The sequence below is a fragment of the Buteo buteo genome, chromosome 19 (assembly GCF_964188355.1).
Source record: "Buteo buteo chromosome 19, bButBut1.hap1.1, whole genome shotgun sequence".
NCBI classification, from domain to species: domain Eukaryota; kingdom Metazoa; phylum Chordata; class Aves; order Accipitriformes; family Accipitridae; genus Buteo; species Buteo buteo.
In genome coordinates, this window is record NC_134189.1 from 7,234,806 (window position 1) to 7,254,799 (window position 19,994).

At 37.4% G+C, this 19,994-nt stretch overlaps 1 protein-coding gene across 4 annotated transcripts in view; it reads left to right on the forward strand.

Annotated features, from left to right (window-relative positions):
- The window catches only part of GNPTAB (N-acetylglucosamine-1-phosphate transferase subunits alpha and beta), a 46,694-nt gene extending 27,294 nt beyond the window's left edge, over positions 1–19,400 (forward strand). For 2 of the 4 annotated variants that reach the window (XM_075051490.1, XM_075051492.1), the window contains exons 11-21: positions 1,014–1,137; positions 1,892–2,095; positions 3,245–4,353; positions 5,393–5,592; positions 5,868–6,087; positions 7,082–7,195; positions 9,820–9,905; positions 11,643–11,741; positions 15,408–15,575; positions 16,957–17,047; positions 18,209–19,400. In XM_075051490.1, coding sequence (XP_074907591.1) covers positions 1,014–1,137; positions 1,892–2,095; positions 3,245–4,353; positions 5,393–5,592; positions 5,868–6,087; positions 7,082–7,195; positions 9,820–9,905; positions 11,643–11,741; positions 15,408–15,575; positions 16,957–17,047; positions 18,209–18,286 — 2,493 coding nt within the window. In that variant the 3' untranslated portion in view covers positions 18,287–19,400. Of the gene's footprint in view, positions 1–1,013; positions 1,138–1,891; positions 2,096–3,244; positions 4,354–5,392; positions 5,593–5,867; positions 6,088–7,081; positions 7,196–9,819; positions 9,906–11,642; positions 11,742–11,862; positions 11,916–15,407; positions 15,576–16,956; positions 17,048–17,645; positions 17,704–18,208 lie in introns of those variants that run through there. The other 2 variants (XM_075051491.1, XM_075051493.1) reach the window with 2 other exon arrangements.
- The last annotated feature ends 594 nt before the right edge of the window (positions 19,401–19,994 follow it).

Here is a 19,994-nt window from a genome sequence, read left to right on the forward strand (position 1 = left end):
AGGAAACAGCAATAATCATACATAAGACTCTGGTTGCCAGCAGAGTTTCCATCCATGAGATGGATCTATAAGAGTGACAGGGAGGAAAAAATCAAGATTTCTAATTGCTATTTATATTAAAGCAGTAAGTACAGAAGACACTAGAGACCACCAAATTAAACAATTCATGCAGGCGGATGTGCACACTTGTTCACACACACAGAAGCATTGTACAAAATTAAACCACCCCAAAATTACTGTTTCAGTACTTGAGGATGTTAGGAGGCTTTTAGTTGTTTTAAATCTTAAGGATGTAAGCATGTAATTGCAAAATCATACTGTTAGTGCATTTGTATTGTTCTTCAGTTATTCTTTCCAGTTATGATGATAAAGTCAGGTTAGGTGCAGCGTTGTTTGTGATAACCTGATCAGCAGGTGTTTCAGTAGGAAATGTGCTGCTAAAATCTTGAAACAATAAGGCCTAAAGGAAAATGTGTGTGGTTTTTAATGCCTCCCCAGTTCAAAGTACACACACCCCCACACTTTTTTTTGTCTTGGCAATTCTTAGAATTATTTCAGTCATAGAGAATCAATCAGATGCTTCAGGGATTATGTTCAACATGTGCTGCTTATCTCATGACTGGTTAGTAATGAAGCAACATTTTGAGTCAGGAGAACAAGTGAACTGCAGAGCTATTTCAGAGTTCAAGTTCCCCCTTCTTATCTGATAAAAGATAAAATATTAATTTTCATTGGAATATGGTTTGCAGAAGTAGATTTGGGAAGTCCTGCTTTCTATTTCTGGCCGTTGCTGCCTTGTTGTATGGCCCTGGAAATTCTTCAGTTCTTCCTTCTGTTTGAAGGGATAACATTTACTTCACAGGTGATAGGGTTTAAATGCTGTTTGTAAAGCTTTGTGAATACTTAAGGCACTATACGCTGGGAGGCATTATTTTAAGTGTCTGTGTTCCAAGAAACAAGCTCAGTTGACTTCTCTTTGCCAGTCCTTGTCTCAGACTGTAATGTTGTTCCAGGTTTACTTGACTTGGCCTGTGCCAAACTGTGCTGAGGGATGTCCTGGCTCATGGATTAAAGACGGTTACTGTGATAAAGCCTGTAATAACTCAGCATGTGATTGGGATGGAGGTGATTGCATTGGTAAGACAGCAGTGTTAAATTTAGAAAAAGTGAACTGTTGTTTTCTCTTATAAAAATAATTCTGTAATTTGTCATCCTCCTATAGCTACAAAATTTACCTCCTTTAATAATAGTAAAAAAGTTGGCTTACAGATGAAAACCTTATTTCTTGCAAACTACAAATTTGTATGGAAAATGGCAGCAAATAGTAGGGCATTGGAACATCTTTCTTTGGGTACCAAATCTGACTAGCTTGAAAGGAAGGTTTTTGAAATTCAAATTATTATTAGTAGTAGTACAGTATTATGTATTATTTGGACTCAGAACCCAAATAACAACAGGACTGTGGAGCTGCACCATGAGTTTCTAAATCGAATTTTCAGGACTCTAGGGTATGAAAATGAAGTGGTGCTTTTGGATTGAGGAAGTGATATCACTCTAGGAGGCTGTAAAGTCAAGGCTGCAAGCACAAGAAGTAGTAAATCAGTTTTCTGCCTGTATTTTTTGAAGTTAAGACAAAATGTGTTGGAGGGGTTTTTTTGCAATTTTAAGTCAGTTCCTAAACTTCAACAGTGAGACTGTGCACACTATAAATTATTTTACAGTAACTCATAGAGGTCTGTTAAGCATTTGCCCCATTTTAATTTCAGTGGTGATAAGTAAGACTGTTGACTCTTCAGTCTAGCTTTAATACTGAGGCTTAAAATGTGCCTTTACTTGGAAATAAGGATTTCAAATGACTGGGTTTTTTTGTTTTTCTTTTCTTTCCCTGTAGGTAACAGTGGAGGTAGTCGCTATGTTGCTGGTGGAGGTGCAGTTGGAGGTATCGGGAATGGACCACCATGGCAATTTGGTGCAGGAATAAGTGGTGTTTCATACTGTAACCAAGGCTGTGCTAATTCCTGGCTAGCAGACAAATTCTGTGATCAGGCCTGCAATGTCCTTTCCTGTGGATTTGATGCTGGTGACTGTGGCCAGGGTACGTAAAATACATCGCTGATAACTTTCTATAGGAATTCTCTTTAATTGCCTGACCTTTTTGGCTTATCTTTACTCTCAGATTGGGCTAAGATGTCCTGTACAGAGTTGTGGAAAAGAGCAGCTAGCAGCTGAAGAAAAAAGTCAGATGCTTCTTGTATTCACTAATCCAAACCTGAATCAATATTATATGCTGCTTTATTAAATAAAACCATTATGGACCAAGTATGGGTGGGGTGCTTGATACTTTACAGAGCAGCAAGCATCAAACTCCTTGCCCCAAGAGGCTTACGTTTTAAATGGAGAAATTACATTTCAGCTATGCAAACAGTCTTTACCCGAGTAAGGACAGCTGACTTGATGATGCTCGTAGCGGTTAAAAAAATCAAAGGACCTCTCTGATACTGACAGTGTGAGTTCAAGCCTGGCTCTGGGTTCTTGCCAAAGGCTACTTTCAGTCACCTGAAGTTGTCTGAAGTTTATTTTGATATCAAAGACTATCAGGAATGAATGAAGTGATTGAGAATGCTGTCTGGTATAGGTAGGGGAACAGAAATGAAAGAAATTGGCCTGTTTGAAAGAGTGGAGTCTCCCCAGCATCTCAGCTCAGATGAGTGTGTTATGGCTATTCTGTTGCTGGCAGTGAGGTTTTGTTCATGCAAGAGTAGACAGATAACTGTCTTCTGCTGTGGGAGGGAGAAGTTCGATTCAGCCTATCTGGTTTTGGCAGTCTCAAATCAAGATGCAGTGTAGCAGTGAAATCCAATTCTTGTAACATTAATCTACTAAAATGTGGCAAAAATGTAGTATGGTCATGTTACTTATGACTGATACATAATTTTAAGTGACATGTGATAACAAGCCACTTAGGCTCTTCAGGTAGAGACTGAAAGAGTGATAAATTATACTGGCTTTTAGAGTTACCATTGGAATGTCTGGCAGCTTTATATATCTGAGTATGCTCTAGTCATTCATTATTAAAGATAGGTGAGCAAGAACTGGGAGCTACAGTAAGTGTTCTTTCACAAAGCTGTCGTCTTGCTAATATAGGGAATCTAGCTCGGCCTATTACAATTAAAAAAGACTGGAAGATAAGTGTCACACTGCAAATTGACAGAAATTTGGTTTGTGTCTTGGGTTTTTTTTCCAGATCACTTTGAAGAGATGTACAAGGTGACGCTTCAGCTTAATCAGACCTACTACGTTATTCCCAAAGGTGAATGTCTGCCCTACTTCAGCTTCAGTGAAATAGCCAAGAAAGGAATTGAGGGTTCATATAGTGATAATCCAATTATCCGACATGCTTCAGTTGCTAACAAATGGAAGACTATCCACCTCATAATGCATAGTGGCATGAATGCAACTGTGATCTATTTTAACCTTACGTTTCTAAATAAAAATGATGAAGAGTTTAAAATGCAAGTAGCTGTTGAAGCTGATACTAGAGAGGAACCAAAACTGAATACAACTTCCACGCAAAAATCCAAATCTGATTTTAAAACTATAACTTCAATACCAGAAGCTGAAATGATATTTGAGGATATTCCTGAAGAAAAACGCTTTCCAAGAGTAAGGAGACGTCGAAATGGCACAAAAGAGAGTCTACATGAAGAAGTGATAATACCATCAGTAAACGTGTCTCTCCTTCCTGAAGATGTTCAGCTAGCACTGCAGAACCTGGACTTAAAACTACTAAATGGTGATATCACTCAGAAAGGATTTAACCTATCCAAGGCTGCTCTCCTGAGACCTTTCCAGCTCTTAACTACGATAAAAAGTATTATAGGCCTGGAAAAGAAGGGTGTGTATAGTCGTTCAGAAGATCAGAAGAACCATACCAGCTGGCAGAAGCCTTATAAAGATGTAAACGATGGCAAGATAGAAACAATAAAAGCAAGTGAAGAAGTTCCTTCAAGGCTTACGGGAACAAAGGGGACTGTTGTGACAATGAACGTAAATGAACCTATTTATAAAGTAAAGCCTAAATCCACACTTCCCACCCAGAGCATGGAAAATAAAAATGAAACTCGAGAAAAAGTATTGAATGCACTGATATTAAGGGAAACCCAGAAATCAAAACATACTGGGAATTTAGATACTGGAGAAGATGCACAGGGAATGGAAGGAGGAAAAGGGCATGTGCAGGTGGATACAAATGTAAGGGAGGGACTAGGGGGAAGAAAATTACAGTTTTATGCTGGAATTTACCAAGGCTTTTTGCCGTGGGAGAAAAAGAAGTATTTCCAGGACCTTCTTGATGTGAGTATCTTAATGTCATTGCTTATTGGAATAGTTGCATTTTTCTGCATATAGTGGAATACTGTTAATATGATATATACATTTGGAATGTGTCTTGTCTTTGAGGCAAATTCTGAGGTTTTTTGAAAGCTCCTTTTGACTTTTCACATAAAATCTAATTTGTTTATGATTTGGGCCTCTCTTAGCTAGGTGGTAAAAGCTGAATAGCCATTTCTGTTCCCTTTCTACTGCCTTCTTTTTTGTTTTTTTTGTCAGGTTTGGTTTCTATTCACTGTATGTTGGCACAGGGCTATTGTTCAGGCATACATAGTACTACAACAGAAAGCTTAGATTTTGTTTCGATTGCATTTGTACAAATATGGATCCAGTTTATTTAAAAAAAAATGCCCAAAAATATGTATAATGGTAAATACTTGGGTTCTAAAAGTTAAATTGAAAGTCTGCCAACAAGGCTGAATATCCAGACCGTGTCAAGAACATGTGTAGGAAGCTGCTGCTTCTTCTAGCCAAAAGCATTTTGGCAGTTTTGAAAACCTCTAGAAGAGAAGATGGAGACTATGCTTCAGTTGGTAGCAACTGCTTTGCACTAATCCAAATAGCAAATGGGCTATGTTTTTAAAAGACTATCTCTTTCTGTTCATCTGAGATTGGATGTTGTGTAAGGAATCTTTATATTCACAGGACTTCAGTTTATCAAAAATGGATGAATCATCAGCAAAAACCAAGGCAATGTTACAAATAAATCTGATAGCAAACAGGAACTTTAGTGTGTGGGGGACGTGTCGGAGCACAAATATTAAGGAAGTTTTTTATAGACTAATCCTCAAAGTATGAAAATTTTAAGGAAAAGGTTACCTTTTATCTTTTCTCTTTAAAGAGAGAACTAAGCAATATGAAGAAAAATATTCAAAACTTCTCTTCCCATTTTCAAATATTGGAAAGAGTTGGCAGCTGGCCGAAATGTCGTTTTTCCTGTGTGTTTAATGGTTTTGGTCTTTTTTGTAATGTAACCTTGATTTGTGCCTGTCCTGCTGTTTAGGAAGAAGAGTCATTACTCAAACAGATGTCATACTTTACTGATGGTAAACATCTTGGAAGGCAGCTGAAAGATACATTTGCTGATTCCCTTCGATATGTTAATAAGCTTTTAAACAGCAAATTTGGATTTACATCTCGGAAAGTCCCTGCTCATATGCCTCACATGATTGACCGCACTGTTATGCAAGAGCTACAGGATATGTGAGTATGTCTTTGAATAATGTAAAACTGTAGGTAATTCTGTGTTTCTGTAGATGCTTTGCTATAGCTACTTCCAATGTGTTGATGGCTACTCATTAAAATTATATTTTGAAAAAGGAAGTAGGGAATTTATTACAACATGATAGTTGATAGTTGTGCTAAAATAAGGAGACGTTTGAGGACCTTTTAAAATTCTAGATGAGAATTTGGGTTTTGGTAAGGAATGTTTTACCTTAAGAAACTGGAGTACTAAATTAGTTTACATTCTTATATAGGTTTCCTGAGGAGTTTGACAAGACATCATTTCACAAAGTGCGGCACTCAGAAGATATGCAGTTTGCTTTTTCATATTTCTACTATCTTATGAGCGCAGTCCAGCCACTGAACATTTCTCAGATCTTCGATGAGGTTGATACGGACCAGTCGGGCATTTTGTCTGACCGAGAGATTCGCACGTTGGCCACGAGAATCCATGAACTACCATTAAGTTTGCAGGTACTCTTTCCTTACCAATAACTTTTAGAGTAACTTCAGTTTTAAAGTCCAAAACTGTTAAAATAAAATGAGTCAAATCTTTATTTTATCCTTGCTTATAGCATCTGTAACATTTGGCAATTCTTAAATTTTACCTGGAGAGTATAATGTTGTGTTCTATTTTATCATTCATTGCTCTATGGAGTCAACAATTAAACTGAGTTCTAGCAGCATCAGAAAAATGGGTCACTGGTGTCTGAGTTCAAGCAAGCAGTTAGTGTTAGCTTGTCAGAAAAATGTTCAAGGGTAAAAGCCACTGTGAAGACTGGAATCCTGCTGTGCTTACTCTTGTTCTTGCACATGGTAAAAGACAGTTCGTGCTGCAAGGAACTTGTGGCCTAAAGAAAGAATTGAAAAAAAGGGTAGTAAAGAGATCATGCTAGTAAATACTATGACCATATACAAAGACTTATACTTCTGTTTTTCTAGGAACCTATAAACAGAGACATAGTCTTTGTAGGACTTAGAGACAGTTGGTAGAGAACAAAATGTACTATTTCTGCTTTACAGAGAGGAATTGGCACAAACCAATGAAATAATCTGTTCTGGAAACAGCACACAATCATTGGCATAGCTGGAACACAGCCCTGCTTTACTGTGTTCCTGGCCTGTACCTTAACAAGCAGATCTTTTTACTGTCCTTTCAGTTCACTTTTCTGTTTGTTTGCTTGATTTGGGATTTTAATATGCCAGTGCTGGTTTGGGAATTCTGTACTGTCCTGACATCATCAGTAAATGTGTGTTTTTCATTTTAAATCAAAATGACATTAAGCATTTGCTTTACTTTTAGGGGAGTCCCAACAACTGGTCTGCTGAATATTAAGTTGTCTTTTTCCAGCAGCAGCATGGAAATTTGTTATGTGGGTAACATTAAATATGTCTGTGCACCCTGAATTTTTAGGACTATGTCAGTGAAAAAACAGGACTATCTCTTTTTTTCTTCTCTTTCTGTTAGGATTTGACGGGTTTAGAACAAATGCTAATAAATTGCTCTAAAGCTCTTCCTGCCAACATCACTCAGATCCATGTCATTCCACCAACTCAGGAAGCATATTACGATCCCAATCTGGTAAGAAACATTGGTCTTAAAAGATGCTTGGTTTCTTTCCTGAGCATGTATTTACTGTGCTTGAAAAGCTGGTTTGATTTCTAGAAGGAAAGTATTTACAAAAATTTCTACTTGTGTGTACATGACGTAAGTGTTATAAAATGAAAATTTTACAAGCTACTTCCTAACTTAGAAAGAGAAAAGCTGAGCTTTAGAATGGGATTTAAAAAGTCATCCTTGTTAGGAAAACTCAGTGTTGTGATCCAAAAAGACAGTAAGCCCAATACTCTCTGACTAGAACCTTCAGATAAGTCTTTATCTGAATTACAACCCATGTATTTAAAAACAAAACAAAATTCAAAAAAACCCACCAAACCATCAGATGGACATCTTTAGAATAAGTCTTCCTAATATGAAGGCTTCAGACTAACTCCTTTTAACATCCAAAGATGGGCTGACAGGAACTGCATGAAGTGCAGCAAGGAGAAGTGCAAAGTCCTGCACCTGGGGAGGAACAACCCCATGCACTAGTATTATGCTAGGGGCTACCCAGCTGGAAAGCAGTTTGGCAGAAAAGGACATGGGGTCTGGGTGGACACCAAACTGAACATGAGCTGGCACTGTGCCCTTGCCACAAAGAAGGTGGTATCCTGGGCTGCATTAGACAAAGTGCTGCCAGCAGGTCAAGGGAGGTGAGCCTTACCTTCTTCTTAGCACTGGTGAATCCACACCTGGAGTGCTGTGTCCAGTTCCAGGCTCCTCAGTACAAGGCATGTATGGACATACTGGATGGAGTCCAGTGAAGGGCCATGAAGGTGATTAAGGAGCTGGAGCATTTCTCTTATGAGGAAAGGCTGAGAGCTGGGACTGTTCAGCCTAGAGAAGAGTAGTCTCAAGGCAAGATCTCATCAATGTATATAAATATCTGAAGGGTGGGCACAAAGAAGATGGAGCCAGCCTTTTCTTACTGGTGCTAGTAAGAGGACAAGAGGTAATAGGCAAAACCCAAAAACCCAGGAGGTTCCCTCTGAACATCAGGAAACACTTTCTTCTGTGAGGGTGGCAAGCACTGGTGCAGGTCATCCATTTGTGGACAGTCTCCATCCTTGGAGATATTCAGAAGCCATCTGGACATAGTCCTGAGCAACTGGCACCAGGTGGTCCTGCATAAGCAGGGGGGGTTGGACCAGATGAGCTCCCAAGGTCCGTTCCAACCTAAACCATTCTGTGAAAATGGAGGTCTGGGGACTAGATGTTCCTTAAGGATTTAAGTCCTTAATTTCTATTTTAGTGGTTAAATTATCATTAAAGCCTGCTGGAATTTAGGAATCTAGAATCTTTAGATCTGATAAAAATACCTAGATTTCTTCTACAATGAGAATTTAATTCCTGCATCAACCTATGCATGTGAAAAAGATGTGTGGTTGTACTTCGCTAAATTTATGACCTGGTGTTTTATAGCTTCAAACTAATACTGTATCAAAGCAAAAATAATTTCAATGAGTACAGATCATGAACTCTTGGGTAGTAGAAGAGCATTATTGATCCCCAACACTTGCAAATCATAGTACATAGATCTACAATGTACGTGTAGATAAATGTATATGGACATTGACTATTTTTTTCTCTTCTTTTTCTTCTTTTTTTTTCTCCTTTCCTTCCCTCTGGACATCTATCCTGCCTTGTGTTCTTATCAGGTTGTTTTACAAGGTTTTAAAAATATTTTCCCCTAAGTCTGAATTCCAGCAAAGTTCTATATAAAGCCATTCTGTCAGCCTGATTTGAAGAAATGGAAGTGTGGATTTGAGAATCCTGCACAGTCTGAGGACATTACATCCAGTATAGCCTTCATTTTGCCTCTTTATGACTCTCAGTTTAGCCTGTAAAATTCTGTGAAGTAAAAACTTTGAAGAATAGTAGTAAAGGATGGCTGCCATGAATATGTTTTAAGATGGGGTTAAAAATAAGTCTCAGTGGTTGGGAACAATGTCAAATTACTTTAATCTTTTTGGAGAGTTAGTAAAATATTACTAATCTAAGCAGTAATGCCTAATGTACTAATGTTAGCAGTCAGTTCAAATAGTGACAAAATAGCATTTGTGTTTAGCACAGAGGCCTAATTTATTTTTAATTCTGTTGTCTGCAACAGCTAAACTTCTTGGAATGAGTCTACTACCATAGAAATATCCCTTGAGAATAGGGATTTTATTTCCCAGAATTGTTTCAACATAGCTTGTGATAGAAATAAGGCCTCGTGTGTATCAGCTGTTCTGTGGAGTTTGCCTGGCTGGTGTTACTGGTGGCCTCTACCAGAGGAATGTCAAAGACAGCTGTCAAATGAGCTACAATTTCTGAATATTTTATTGAGGGTGAAATCTAGAAGTTACAATGTTTTTGCCAAAAATAATCTTGTATTTTTCATATCATATTTGTATGCATAGAAAATCTTGATGTTATGCACCAATATCTTTTGTTTGTTTGTTTTTCCCCTTCAACAGTTGATCAAGAAACTGTTGTTTTTCATTCTAGGAGAGTAAGCATATACAGGCCTTTCTAACTGTAATATAAGTTTTCTACAAAGTACATCTTTATAACAGACTCTGTAATTTTCAGTAACCTATAATCTAAACAACGTTTTCTTCCAGCCTCCAGTAACAAAAAACCTAGTGACTAATTGCAAACCTGTGACTGACAGAATTCGTAAGGCATACAAGGACAAAAACAAATACAGGTATGTTGTTACACTCCTGTGGAAAGCCAAGCTAAGTTTTGTAAAGCAGTAAGAGGAGGTAGAAATATACATATAGAATCTTTGGTCATGTATATGTTAACGAATTTTAGCTCAATTTATTTTAACAGTGGAACTGAAGAAACATACTGCTATCTACCTATGTATGTTTCATTGTGCAGAATGGTGTGACTTTTTTCGTTTCTTGTTTAGTAGACTTAAGTATTTCCATGCTACTTTTGTCATCTTGGGCCTGATCGTCATTCGTGCTGTACAACAGTAAGCCAGAGTATGTTTAGATGGCTATACAAATTGACTATATGTAGTGATTAAGGGCAGTTAAAGTAGCATAAAAATGAGGAAAGAGCCTGTCCTGTACCTAGAATTTGTAAATCTGCTTCATCCTTTCTTCTACTGAAGCTTAAAAAAAGGAAAGAACAGAAAAAGCATTTTAGCCCTAACTACCTTGTAGTTTTCCTGCAAGGAGGAGGAGTGACAGGGAGGGAGGGAGAGGGATAAGAAAAGGGTTTCCATACCCTTTTGGAAAGGGCAGGACAAACCATGATCATGACCGTGGGTTTGAGTAATTGCATTTGCATAGATCTGCCTGAGATCAGGTTCTCTCAGATCTTTCTTCTCTGAAACCTGCAAACCATTTGCATGCCAATGAGGCTGTTTGCTGGTGTGGATCTTATAGCTTTGTCTCTGGTGGGGAGCCTCTGAACCATGCAGTTGCCCCAGGAGTGGCTACGAAGTCAAATAAAACTGTAGAATGAAAGAAGGTTACAGATGCTGCTTAGGGCAGCTTTTGGACTTTATTATACATTAATTCATAGTACCTCAAATCGTGCTGTAAGCTTTATAAATAATTCCCTTCCTGGGAGAGTTTATGCTAAAACTGAAAAGCCGACACAACAAATGAGATTGAAAAATGTTGGGTGGGGGCAAGGATTTGCTGTGCTTAAATTGATTTATAGTAATATGTTTATAGCATTAGGATGTATGCTGCTCTCTTGTTCTGTTGAACTCTAAAAATTGTGTTGTTAGTTTTGTGAGCTTTATAAATGGAGTACGTTCTCAGGTGAGACTTCAGGGAGCAGGCAGGGTATTTTCTTATATCAAAGTAAGAAAGGTGAAAAATGTGTGATACGTCTAGTAAGGCTGTTAAACTGAGGTCAAATGCTCTTTCAAATTCAAGATACCCTTCAGAGATAGGATACTTCTGCATTTCATATACTTGTTTTGTTTGCAAGTTATTGATCAGGTGGGTGAGGAAGGTTTTATTTGTATTTAAGGTTGTAGTTTTATATACTCTTCTGTAATTTTACTTCAAGATTTTTCTGGGCTTCGTGAAAACAGACATGTTTTCTCATGTCTGAAGTGTAATTGTAAATGACAATTGTAAATTGTGTGTGTTTAAAAAAAAAAATTGCATAGTAAGTGTTACGTCTACACTCAGATCAATTGTTACTTTTATACCAAAACTCAGAGTTTATATACTTTTTATTAGAATTCAGTTCTTCGATTTATAGGTGGCTACTAATAAATCTCTAGGAAAGTGGCTCTGTGCAAGAGTGTTAGCTGAAAAATGTAAATACACTGATAGAAAGCAAATGGCAAATTCTAATGAAGGTTGGTCAGTCAGACTAGAAATAAGCTATTAAATAAAAGATGAATATTTATTGAACCTGACTTATTGTCAGGTTGTCTTATTAATGTATAATCTTATTTAACAACAAGGTTTGAAATCATGGGAGAAGAGGAAATTGCCTTCAAAATGATTCGCACAAATGTTTCTCATGTAGTTGGTCAGCTGGATGACATACGAAAAAATCCCAGGTATCATGATTCTTGATTTGTATGAAGTTTTGAGGTGGTTTTAATTTTCTTTGTCAACTGTTTGAACTGTGTGTTGGAAAAAATAATTTATTGCCGTGTATTTCTACACTGTGTGTTACAGGGTAAGACCAATTTTAACCAAAAGTACTTCTCATTTTTTCTATGTAACTGAAGGTAAGTGCTCTCTCTGTTATGCTAGGGGTTATCTCATTAATTTGTTACATTTTTATGTATCTAAAACCTTTGAAAAACTATAGATAATTTCAGCTATTTTTGAGGCTTTCATTTTTGCCATTCTAGAGGGCATACAGTTTGTTGCAGGCAATTTTGTTTTAAAGGAAAATCATTTTGATCTGCTTTATGTAACAATTTTATTTTAAAACTTAAGGATGGATTTTTTTGTAACAAAATCAGTTTTGCATATCCATTATACTTTCATGCTCTGTTACAACATGGCAAGAGGTATTAATATTTTATTTTTTTTTTAATATTTGGTGAGAAAAAATCCAAAGCTGGAAGGTAGTCCTCTGTTTATTCAGTCTGCAGTGGTGAAAGGTTTAGATACCCAAATCTGAGAGTAGGCTCTGTAGTGTTGAGTTAGGCTTCTGAAATGACTGAGAGAAATGGCGAAAATAAATGTCCTGGAATACATTTCACAGCAACCACCTTGCAAAGCAAAGGATGCTGTATTTGAGGTTCAAGTCTGAATCTGCTTTGCAGAAACTTTTAACTGTAGTCCTGAGCCCATTGCATAAGACTGGGGTTCGACAAGACATGGTGAGATAATTTGACAGCTAGCTGTTATAGAAGTGAGACAGTGCCTCCACCTGTCTGCTCTCCTTCCTTGCTCTTGGTTGCACGCTTTTGTCTTGCTTCTGTCTTCAGAAAACTGGAGAGTTCTCTGTCAATATAATGAGTTTGGCCTCAAGGGGAGGGGTCTGACAAGTGTTAAAGAACAAAGAGGAAAGTAGGACCAGATACTTTGGGCCAGGGAAAGTGAAACCTCCTCTTGCAGGCCACAGCAAGCTATTGGGTAATCTCAGCTGCCTGTAAAGCTACACCATTATTTGCATTTGTAGATGAAAAGCAGATTTTCACTTGCCTTTTACACTCTACTGCTTGCTAGGTCATTCATTCAGGAAGGGGAATGCTAGTCTTGAGACATTTTGCAGCTGAAGGTGGTTTGTATCTATTGCTGCTCCTTACAAGAGTGCCTTCTGGCCACATAACTCCTGCATTCCAGTTCTGCAATGACCCAGTTCAAAAGAAAAGTGGGCAGTGCCCTAACTCACCCAGCTGCTTCCTCTTCTTTCCCAATTTCTTTGTATCTGGTGGCTAGGACTTTTTTTTTTTTTTTTAAATGTAAGTGTGATTTCAAACCTTGTTAGGCCCAAGCAGGGCACAAAACATGAGTTTCTCACCTTCAGTGTTCAAGTTCATCCTTGCAATCACTGGCTGCTTATTTTGAAGGGTGGTTGCTGATGTCAGACTTGATCCTGACACTGTGTTGGTTGTGGTATGAGTATGCCTAATGGATTGAGGCCTTCTAGCAACTTAAAATTGAGCTGCCTATTCTGTGGAGTGATTGCATCCTTAGATGAGGATGTGTTTGAGTAGGGGTGTCTAATCTGTTGTCTTGGGAACCTCAGCAGGCAAGATGAGGCAGGTGAGCTGATCTGTCTTGAATCTTCCCTAATTTTCACATGATGCACTGGCATGCTATTATGGACTTAGCCTGAGACTCCATCTATCCACACCCTTTTGGTTTCGCGTTTTTTTTTTTTTTTCTGTTAAGGAACAGTAGTGTATTGTAGTCCCAGATTGTTGGCTGCTTTGTGAAGTGAGGTTGAGTCAATTTCTTGAGCTGTATTCCTGCAACAAAGTATAGTGCAGTAGTGCAGTCATATTTTGTTAGCAAAGGAGAGCTGGCACGGCTATGTAGGCATGCCATTTCTTTCTCTTTGCCATGTTTTCCCTGCATATAAAACAGTAACTATACACAGTCTCTAAAAACAGGTATTCAGTGCCTCTCTTGGGATGAACTAAAAGTATTGTTCACCTGCTGATCTGCCTAAAATATTTGGTTTGCATCCTTAAGGAAAAAAGTGAGCCTTAATCATCTGTGCATTAATTCTGGAATATCCAAAGGAATGTCAGAATTGGTTTCTATTGGATGGATTTAAAAAGTCTTTCCATTTGAAAGAGGTTAATACCCTCACCGCTCCCACTTACTATGCTTTGGTTTGCTGTGTGTATAAGCAGGGATATACGCTCCAGGAGTGCAGCTACTGCATTCCTAGGGCTAATGAGCTGCCAGTCCAAGGGACAAGGTCAGGGGTAGTGCAGTGTGAACTCCCAAAATGCTTACAGTGTAGACATAATTGCCATAACTAGCTGCTTTGCATAGTGTTACTTGATAGTGTAGACACAGCCTGCTCATCTTTGAAGAGGAGAGGTGTATTTTATTCTCAGATGTAGCAATTTGAATGACTGTTTATTCTCTGTGTGTAATTGTCTAGAGCAAGGTTACCAATTATGCCAGATTCAGTACAAACTGAGGAAAAGTGGTAATGCCCTGTGTAGGTCGATTCGTGTGCTCTAGAGTTCTACCTATTTCCAGCTTCATGTAGGAAGTCTGAACTTTGCTCTTTGAAAGAGCACACCATACTATAGAGAATACAGCTGACCAGAACTACTTATTTACAAAGGTTAGCAATTACAAGGCATATGTCACCAGATACGATTTCTCCCTCTGGGGAAAATGTAAGGGTCTTGTATCTCAGAATATAAATAAAGCACATAACCCTGCCCATATATGGGAAAAGGAATTTTTGTTGTCAGGCACCAGGTCAGAGTGACCGAGGGTACGTAGCAGTCTAGCACACTAGCTGCTGCTTTAGTTTAAATAATTTGCAGTAACTTAGACAGTTGTGTGTTTCTTACCTGAGAAATAACTCTTTGCAAGAGGCATTATTGGGATCATGCTTATTTGGTCACAGTGATTTCTGTATAAATTCTATCTAGGTGGTGGTTGTTTGTATTTTGGTTGATTATACAAGTTCAACTTTGAGTCTGTGATTCAAGTCATGTCCTGCCCAATTTATATAGTGTTCTCAGTAACTCAAAGCCTGGGGACCAAGCTTTGCCTTCTCTTGCACAATCTTCTATAGGTTTTATGTTGACTTTCTCTGAAGAGTGCAGCATATGCAGTAAAATATTAATAATTTAGTATGTTTACCTCCTACAGTGGAGCTCCCTTTGTTATTTTAGATACTTTACTCATGCTAATAAAAACCTTTACCCAAATCATAATGCTGGCCCTCTAACTGCTGTCTGTATCCAGGGGTGGGCTCTGGGGTGATGCATGCTAGTGCCCATTAGATGGCAGCATTATATAAATAGAAGAGAGAGAAATGTGGCTTGTCATTGGATTCCTCAAGAGGTTTTGACTCGCTGGCTGCTATGGTGCTCTTAGAATTAAAATCAAATTAATTTAAAATAATGCAACAACAAGGAAACTGATTACCAGTATCAAATATATCAATTTGGTTTTAAAAGGACATTGTATCAATTTTGTTTAAAAGGATTCTGTGTGTGTTCTTGGTTTGCCAATACCTTTGCTATATTATTAAATAAATATTCTAACAATGATTTCTTGCTTTCTAGAAAATTTGTTTGCCTAAATGACAATATTGATCACAATCATAAGGATGCTCAGACAGTGAAAGCTGTGCTTAGGGACTTTTATGAATCAATGTTTCCCATACCTTCCCAGTTTGAACTGCCAAGAGAATATCGGAATCGTTTCCTTCACATGCACGAACTCCAAGAATGGTATGTTTACACAGGTTTTCTTCAAGTTGTTGTAGTGCGGTAGCATATAATTATAGAACATATTGGTACAAGCCATTTTTTTCCTAGTGTTGTCATGAAGGAGTTAATAGTGAAAATAATGTGAAGAGATTTGAATGGACTAAAATTTGAGGCTTGCAGGATTTGGGTTTTGCTGGTGCTCATAGTCATCAACATTTCATTTATTGGCCCCAACTTACTTCAAAGGAAAAGTTGCGTTTTTTTTAAAAAAACTAATTCAGGATTTCTGGCTTTCTTTAAATGTGGAAAAAAAAAACCCAACCAAAAAAACCCACATTGTTTGGAATGCTTGTTGCACAGGGGCAATATAAACTGTTACATTTCTCACTAAGTGTTTCTTTTTAATCTGTCAGACAGCAATAATCAGCTGGATAATCATCAGAAGATACATATGTGTGTCACTTTTACATAATGTGTGAAATTTTTGTGTGTGTTTACCTCTTGCCATTTTATAAATATAACGACTTCAGAAGTTGGGGTAGTTGATTTGAGAATATGAGCAAAAGGTTGGCAGGTACAGTGATAAAAATGAGTCAAGACCAGTATAGTAATTTTGTTGCTGATGAGCAAATTATGAGAAATAGCTGTTGGTAAGGAAAGAGAAAATATTAGAGGTACTGTAGAAGGAATCAGAAGGATTGTAGGTGACAAGAATAGGCATGGATTGTAGCGCTGCAAGCCCTGCTGTAGCAGTGGCAGAGGGAGTGGGGGGCAAACCCACTTCAGCATTTAGCTGTAGAAATTTGTGCTGGGAGGAGTAGACATTGTTGCCTCCCTTTTTGAGGACATCCATCAAGACTTCGTTAGCTTCAAAAGAACACTTTGTTTTGACTTGTTTGTAGCCAAAGCAGATTTCTACCAGGGTGAGTGAAAGAAGGCATACTGAAGTGCTGGTGGAAATCCATGTTTATCAAAATGTTTTACAGAATCCTAGGACAGCCCAGGTTGGAAGGGAGCTCAAAATCATCTGGTCCAACATTTTGTGGGAAAGGGAGCCTAGATGAGATTATCCAGCACCCTGTCTGGTTTCATCTTGAAAACCTCCAGTGGAGGGGACCTCACCACATCCCTGGGGAGGTTGTTACAGTGAATGATTGTTCTCACTGTAAAAAATAAAAATTTTATATCAAGATGAAGCCTCTCCCAGTCCAACTTGTACCTGTTGTCCCCTGTCTCCTCCATGTGGCTTTTTGCGAAGAGAGAGCCTCTGTCCTCTTTCTAGCCACCCTTTAAGTACTGGAGAAAACTTTCTTTGCCTTTCATGGAAACTCTTTATAAAGTTTGTATATTTGCATTTGTAATATATGAAGCTGTTTTCCTGTTTCCTTCTTTCTTTATGCAGGAGAGCATATAGAGACAAGCTCAAATTCTGGACCCATTGTGTTCTAGTAACACTTATTGTATTTACAGTCATCTCATTTTTTGCTGAACAGGTAAAATTAGTATCTTATCATATCTATAACACTTAATAGATTGGTGTGTCTTCAGGATAACATAAGATGGATTTTTTTAAATAGGTTTTGAAGGGTAGCTAGGATTTTTCCTTCATAAAAAGATGTTACATGACTAATGATGAGGTTGTTCCAATTTTTAAGTCATGTTGAGATTCCTTGAAAAGAGAGTCATGTGGGGGGAAGGAGAGTGGTATTTCCTTTTCAGGCACATTGTTACTGTCAAGTCCCTCAGTGCACTAAATTTGGATGCTCAAAATCAGTAATTTTTTTTTTTCTTAATTCTTGGTCTACTAACACACATATTGGTAAAAGTGCAAAGTAAATTAAGAGGAAGAAAACTTACGTAATAGCAATACTCTAGTCCTGAAGAGAATCTTAGGTTATTTAGAGGCCTTATCTAATTGTCATCCCTAAGTATTTGCAAAGATTCCTATGGAATGCAAAAGATTTTGAATCCAACTCAAAGGAAAAAAAACCCTCCACTTTTGCAAGCATAAAATGGCTTTCTTAAACATGATTAATCCTGCTAAACTTAGAGGGAGTCAATGGAACAAATCATATGGGTAATTCTTTGCAGGTTGGGGCCTTAAGTAACACTTTCCGTGGTCTGATGAAGAGGGTGTAATTCTTGAAAGGTTGGCTTTTGATTATTATTTTCTTCCCACCTGTAACTTTTGCATGAATCTTTCCCTTGATTTTCAGCCTTTTGTATATATTAGAAAACTCGCCCTCTATTAGTAGCTTGGTTTCGGAAGGGGGTACGGAACTCAGTAGTACAGCTAGGTATATAAATGCTGTATTAAGATGCCAGCTTTGTGTTGATCTTTTAGAAACTGAATGTAGCCTGGTGTTATATTAATTTAAATACATAAATTAACTTTAAAATAATCAGAATATAGGCATACTGTATTTTTGACTTTCGGCTTGTATTCTGGTTATTGAGAAGTCCAGTGGAAATATGCACACCTAATAGATGAATATGAGTAAGTAACTTTCTTCCTGTACAGTGAAAAAAATAGACAGTATTGACTTAAATCTCTACCATCCATGGTAATTCACAGTTTCTAGAATGAAAGCCTGACCAACTGCGCACCTCTAGCCCAGCAGAGTACTAAATATTGTAATTTTTTTTCTCCTCAGCTAATTGCACTTAAACGAAAGGTTTTTCCAAGGAGAAGGATCCAAAAGGAAGTCGGTCATGAACGGATCAAAGTGTAGAAGAGCTTTATTTTGGAGATCAGTCTACCTCAAGATGTGATAAGCATTTAAAATCTCTCCCTCATCAGTGTCTTTTATGGTTTGACATTTAACTATGTCGATATGAAGAAAAAAAAATCATGCATCTACAGTTAGAATATCTGCAGTACTCTTCATAATCTACAAGCTGCTGGAGCTGTGACAATGCAAAACAACACAAAAAATAATTGCAGGAAACCTGTACATAGGCAGTTTTCAACAGATCTTACTTTACAACTGTTAGTTCATGGCCATGTTATCCTTTTTTATAAAAAGGGTTACCTAAAGAAATGTAACTGCATTTATTGCAGTGGATGTTGCCAACTAGATAAAATGTTGGAAGGCAAAGTTGTTTGGGATCAGCTTAACAGGTCTTTGATCTTGCGTTCCAAAACACTTTGCAAATTTCTGTCATTGCTGCTTTTTTTTTTTTAGCCCTACAGGAAAATTGAGAATTATGTAACTTGTCATTTAGATTTAGTATACATTTATTGATGTTGATGTTTAAAGAACAGTGACAATTCATCCCCCTATTTGTAGTATTTAATTGGGATTTGGAAGAAATGTATGCTAATAAAATACACGGTAACAGAATAACTAATGGTTATTTGAAAGATATCTGGTGTATTATATTCCAAAGAATACAATGGTATTATTCCTTGGCTTGATTACAAAGAGAGGGTTGTAATCAAATGAAAATGATCAAGGTATAGTATTTTACAAGCATTGTAAATACAAAAGCAAAAGTGCCTCTCTATATGAATGGATAACAAACTGTTTTAATGTAGCAATGTATGGGACAGTGTTTCACTTCAGAAAACAATATTTGTACTGACATATGAAGCTTTGGTGTTTTCAAATTTAACAGGATTTGGCTCTTATTTTGCTGAGACATCAGAATAGTGCGGTCTTATGTGGGAAAGGATGCCGAACCTTTTCAAGCTGAAATTTTTGGTGGTGTATCTTCAGTTAATTGTATTAGCAGTATTCAAAAAAGCATTAATTTTTGTAATCAGATGATGTACAAAATGTATGTGCATATGTATTGAAAGATACTTGGTTTGCTTTGAAAGTAACTAAAATGTGATGAAAGTTTTGTCTGTTGTTTCTGTTTTAAAGTAAACCAAAACTCACCCATTTCGATAAATTAGCCATGAACGTGTATGCATCCCTATGTTAAAAGTTCTTATTTGTCCCTTAAACTTCCAACAGTAATAATTTAATGTTAATTTGAAGTATGGATGGATTCTCAAAGTAGAATCAAACTTCTGAGCATTGTAAAAATGCAAGCATTTTAAATTATTAAGGTTACATTTCATGCTAGCAATACATATTGTGCTGAAATGTAGCATATAAATAAGTAGTTTACACTACCTCAGACTAGCAGAAAATGAGACATTTCAAGAAATGCAAGAAAGCTTTGATATCTTCAAAATATTATTAGGTAGATTCAAGTGAAAATTTTAAGGCAGTTTTTCTGCTGAAGCTATGTATAAACAAACAGATCGCTCGGGTAGCTCAGCTGTCACTGCAATTCAGTTTTGTTTAAGCACATTTTTGAAGGTAGATTGATGCGATTTTGTTTCACTATGGCAATAAGAGCCCAAAAGATGTAGCATGAACTTGCTGAGAAGCATTCACTGAAAATTGCTGCTAAAATCTGGGAAAAAGCAAGCAAGCGAAGCAGGGT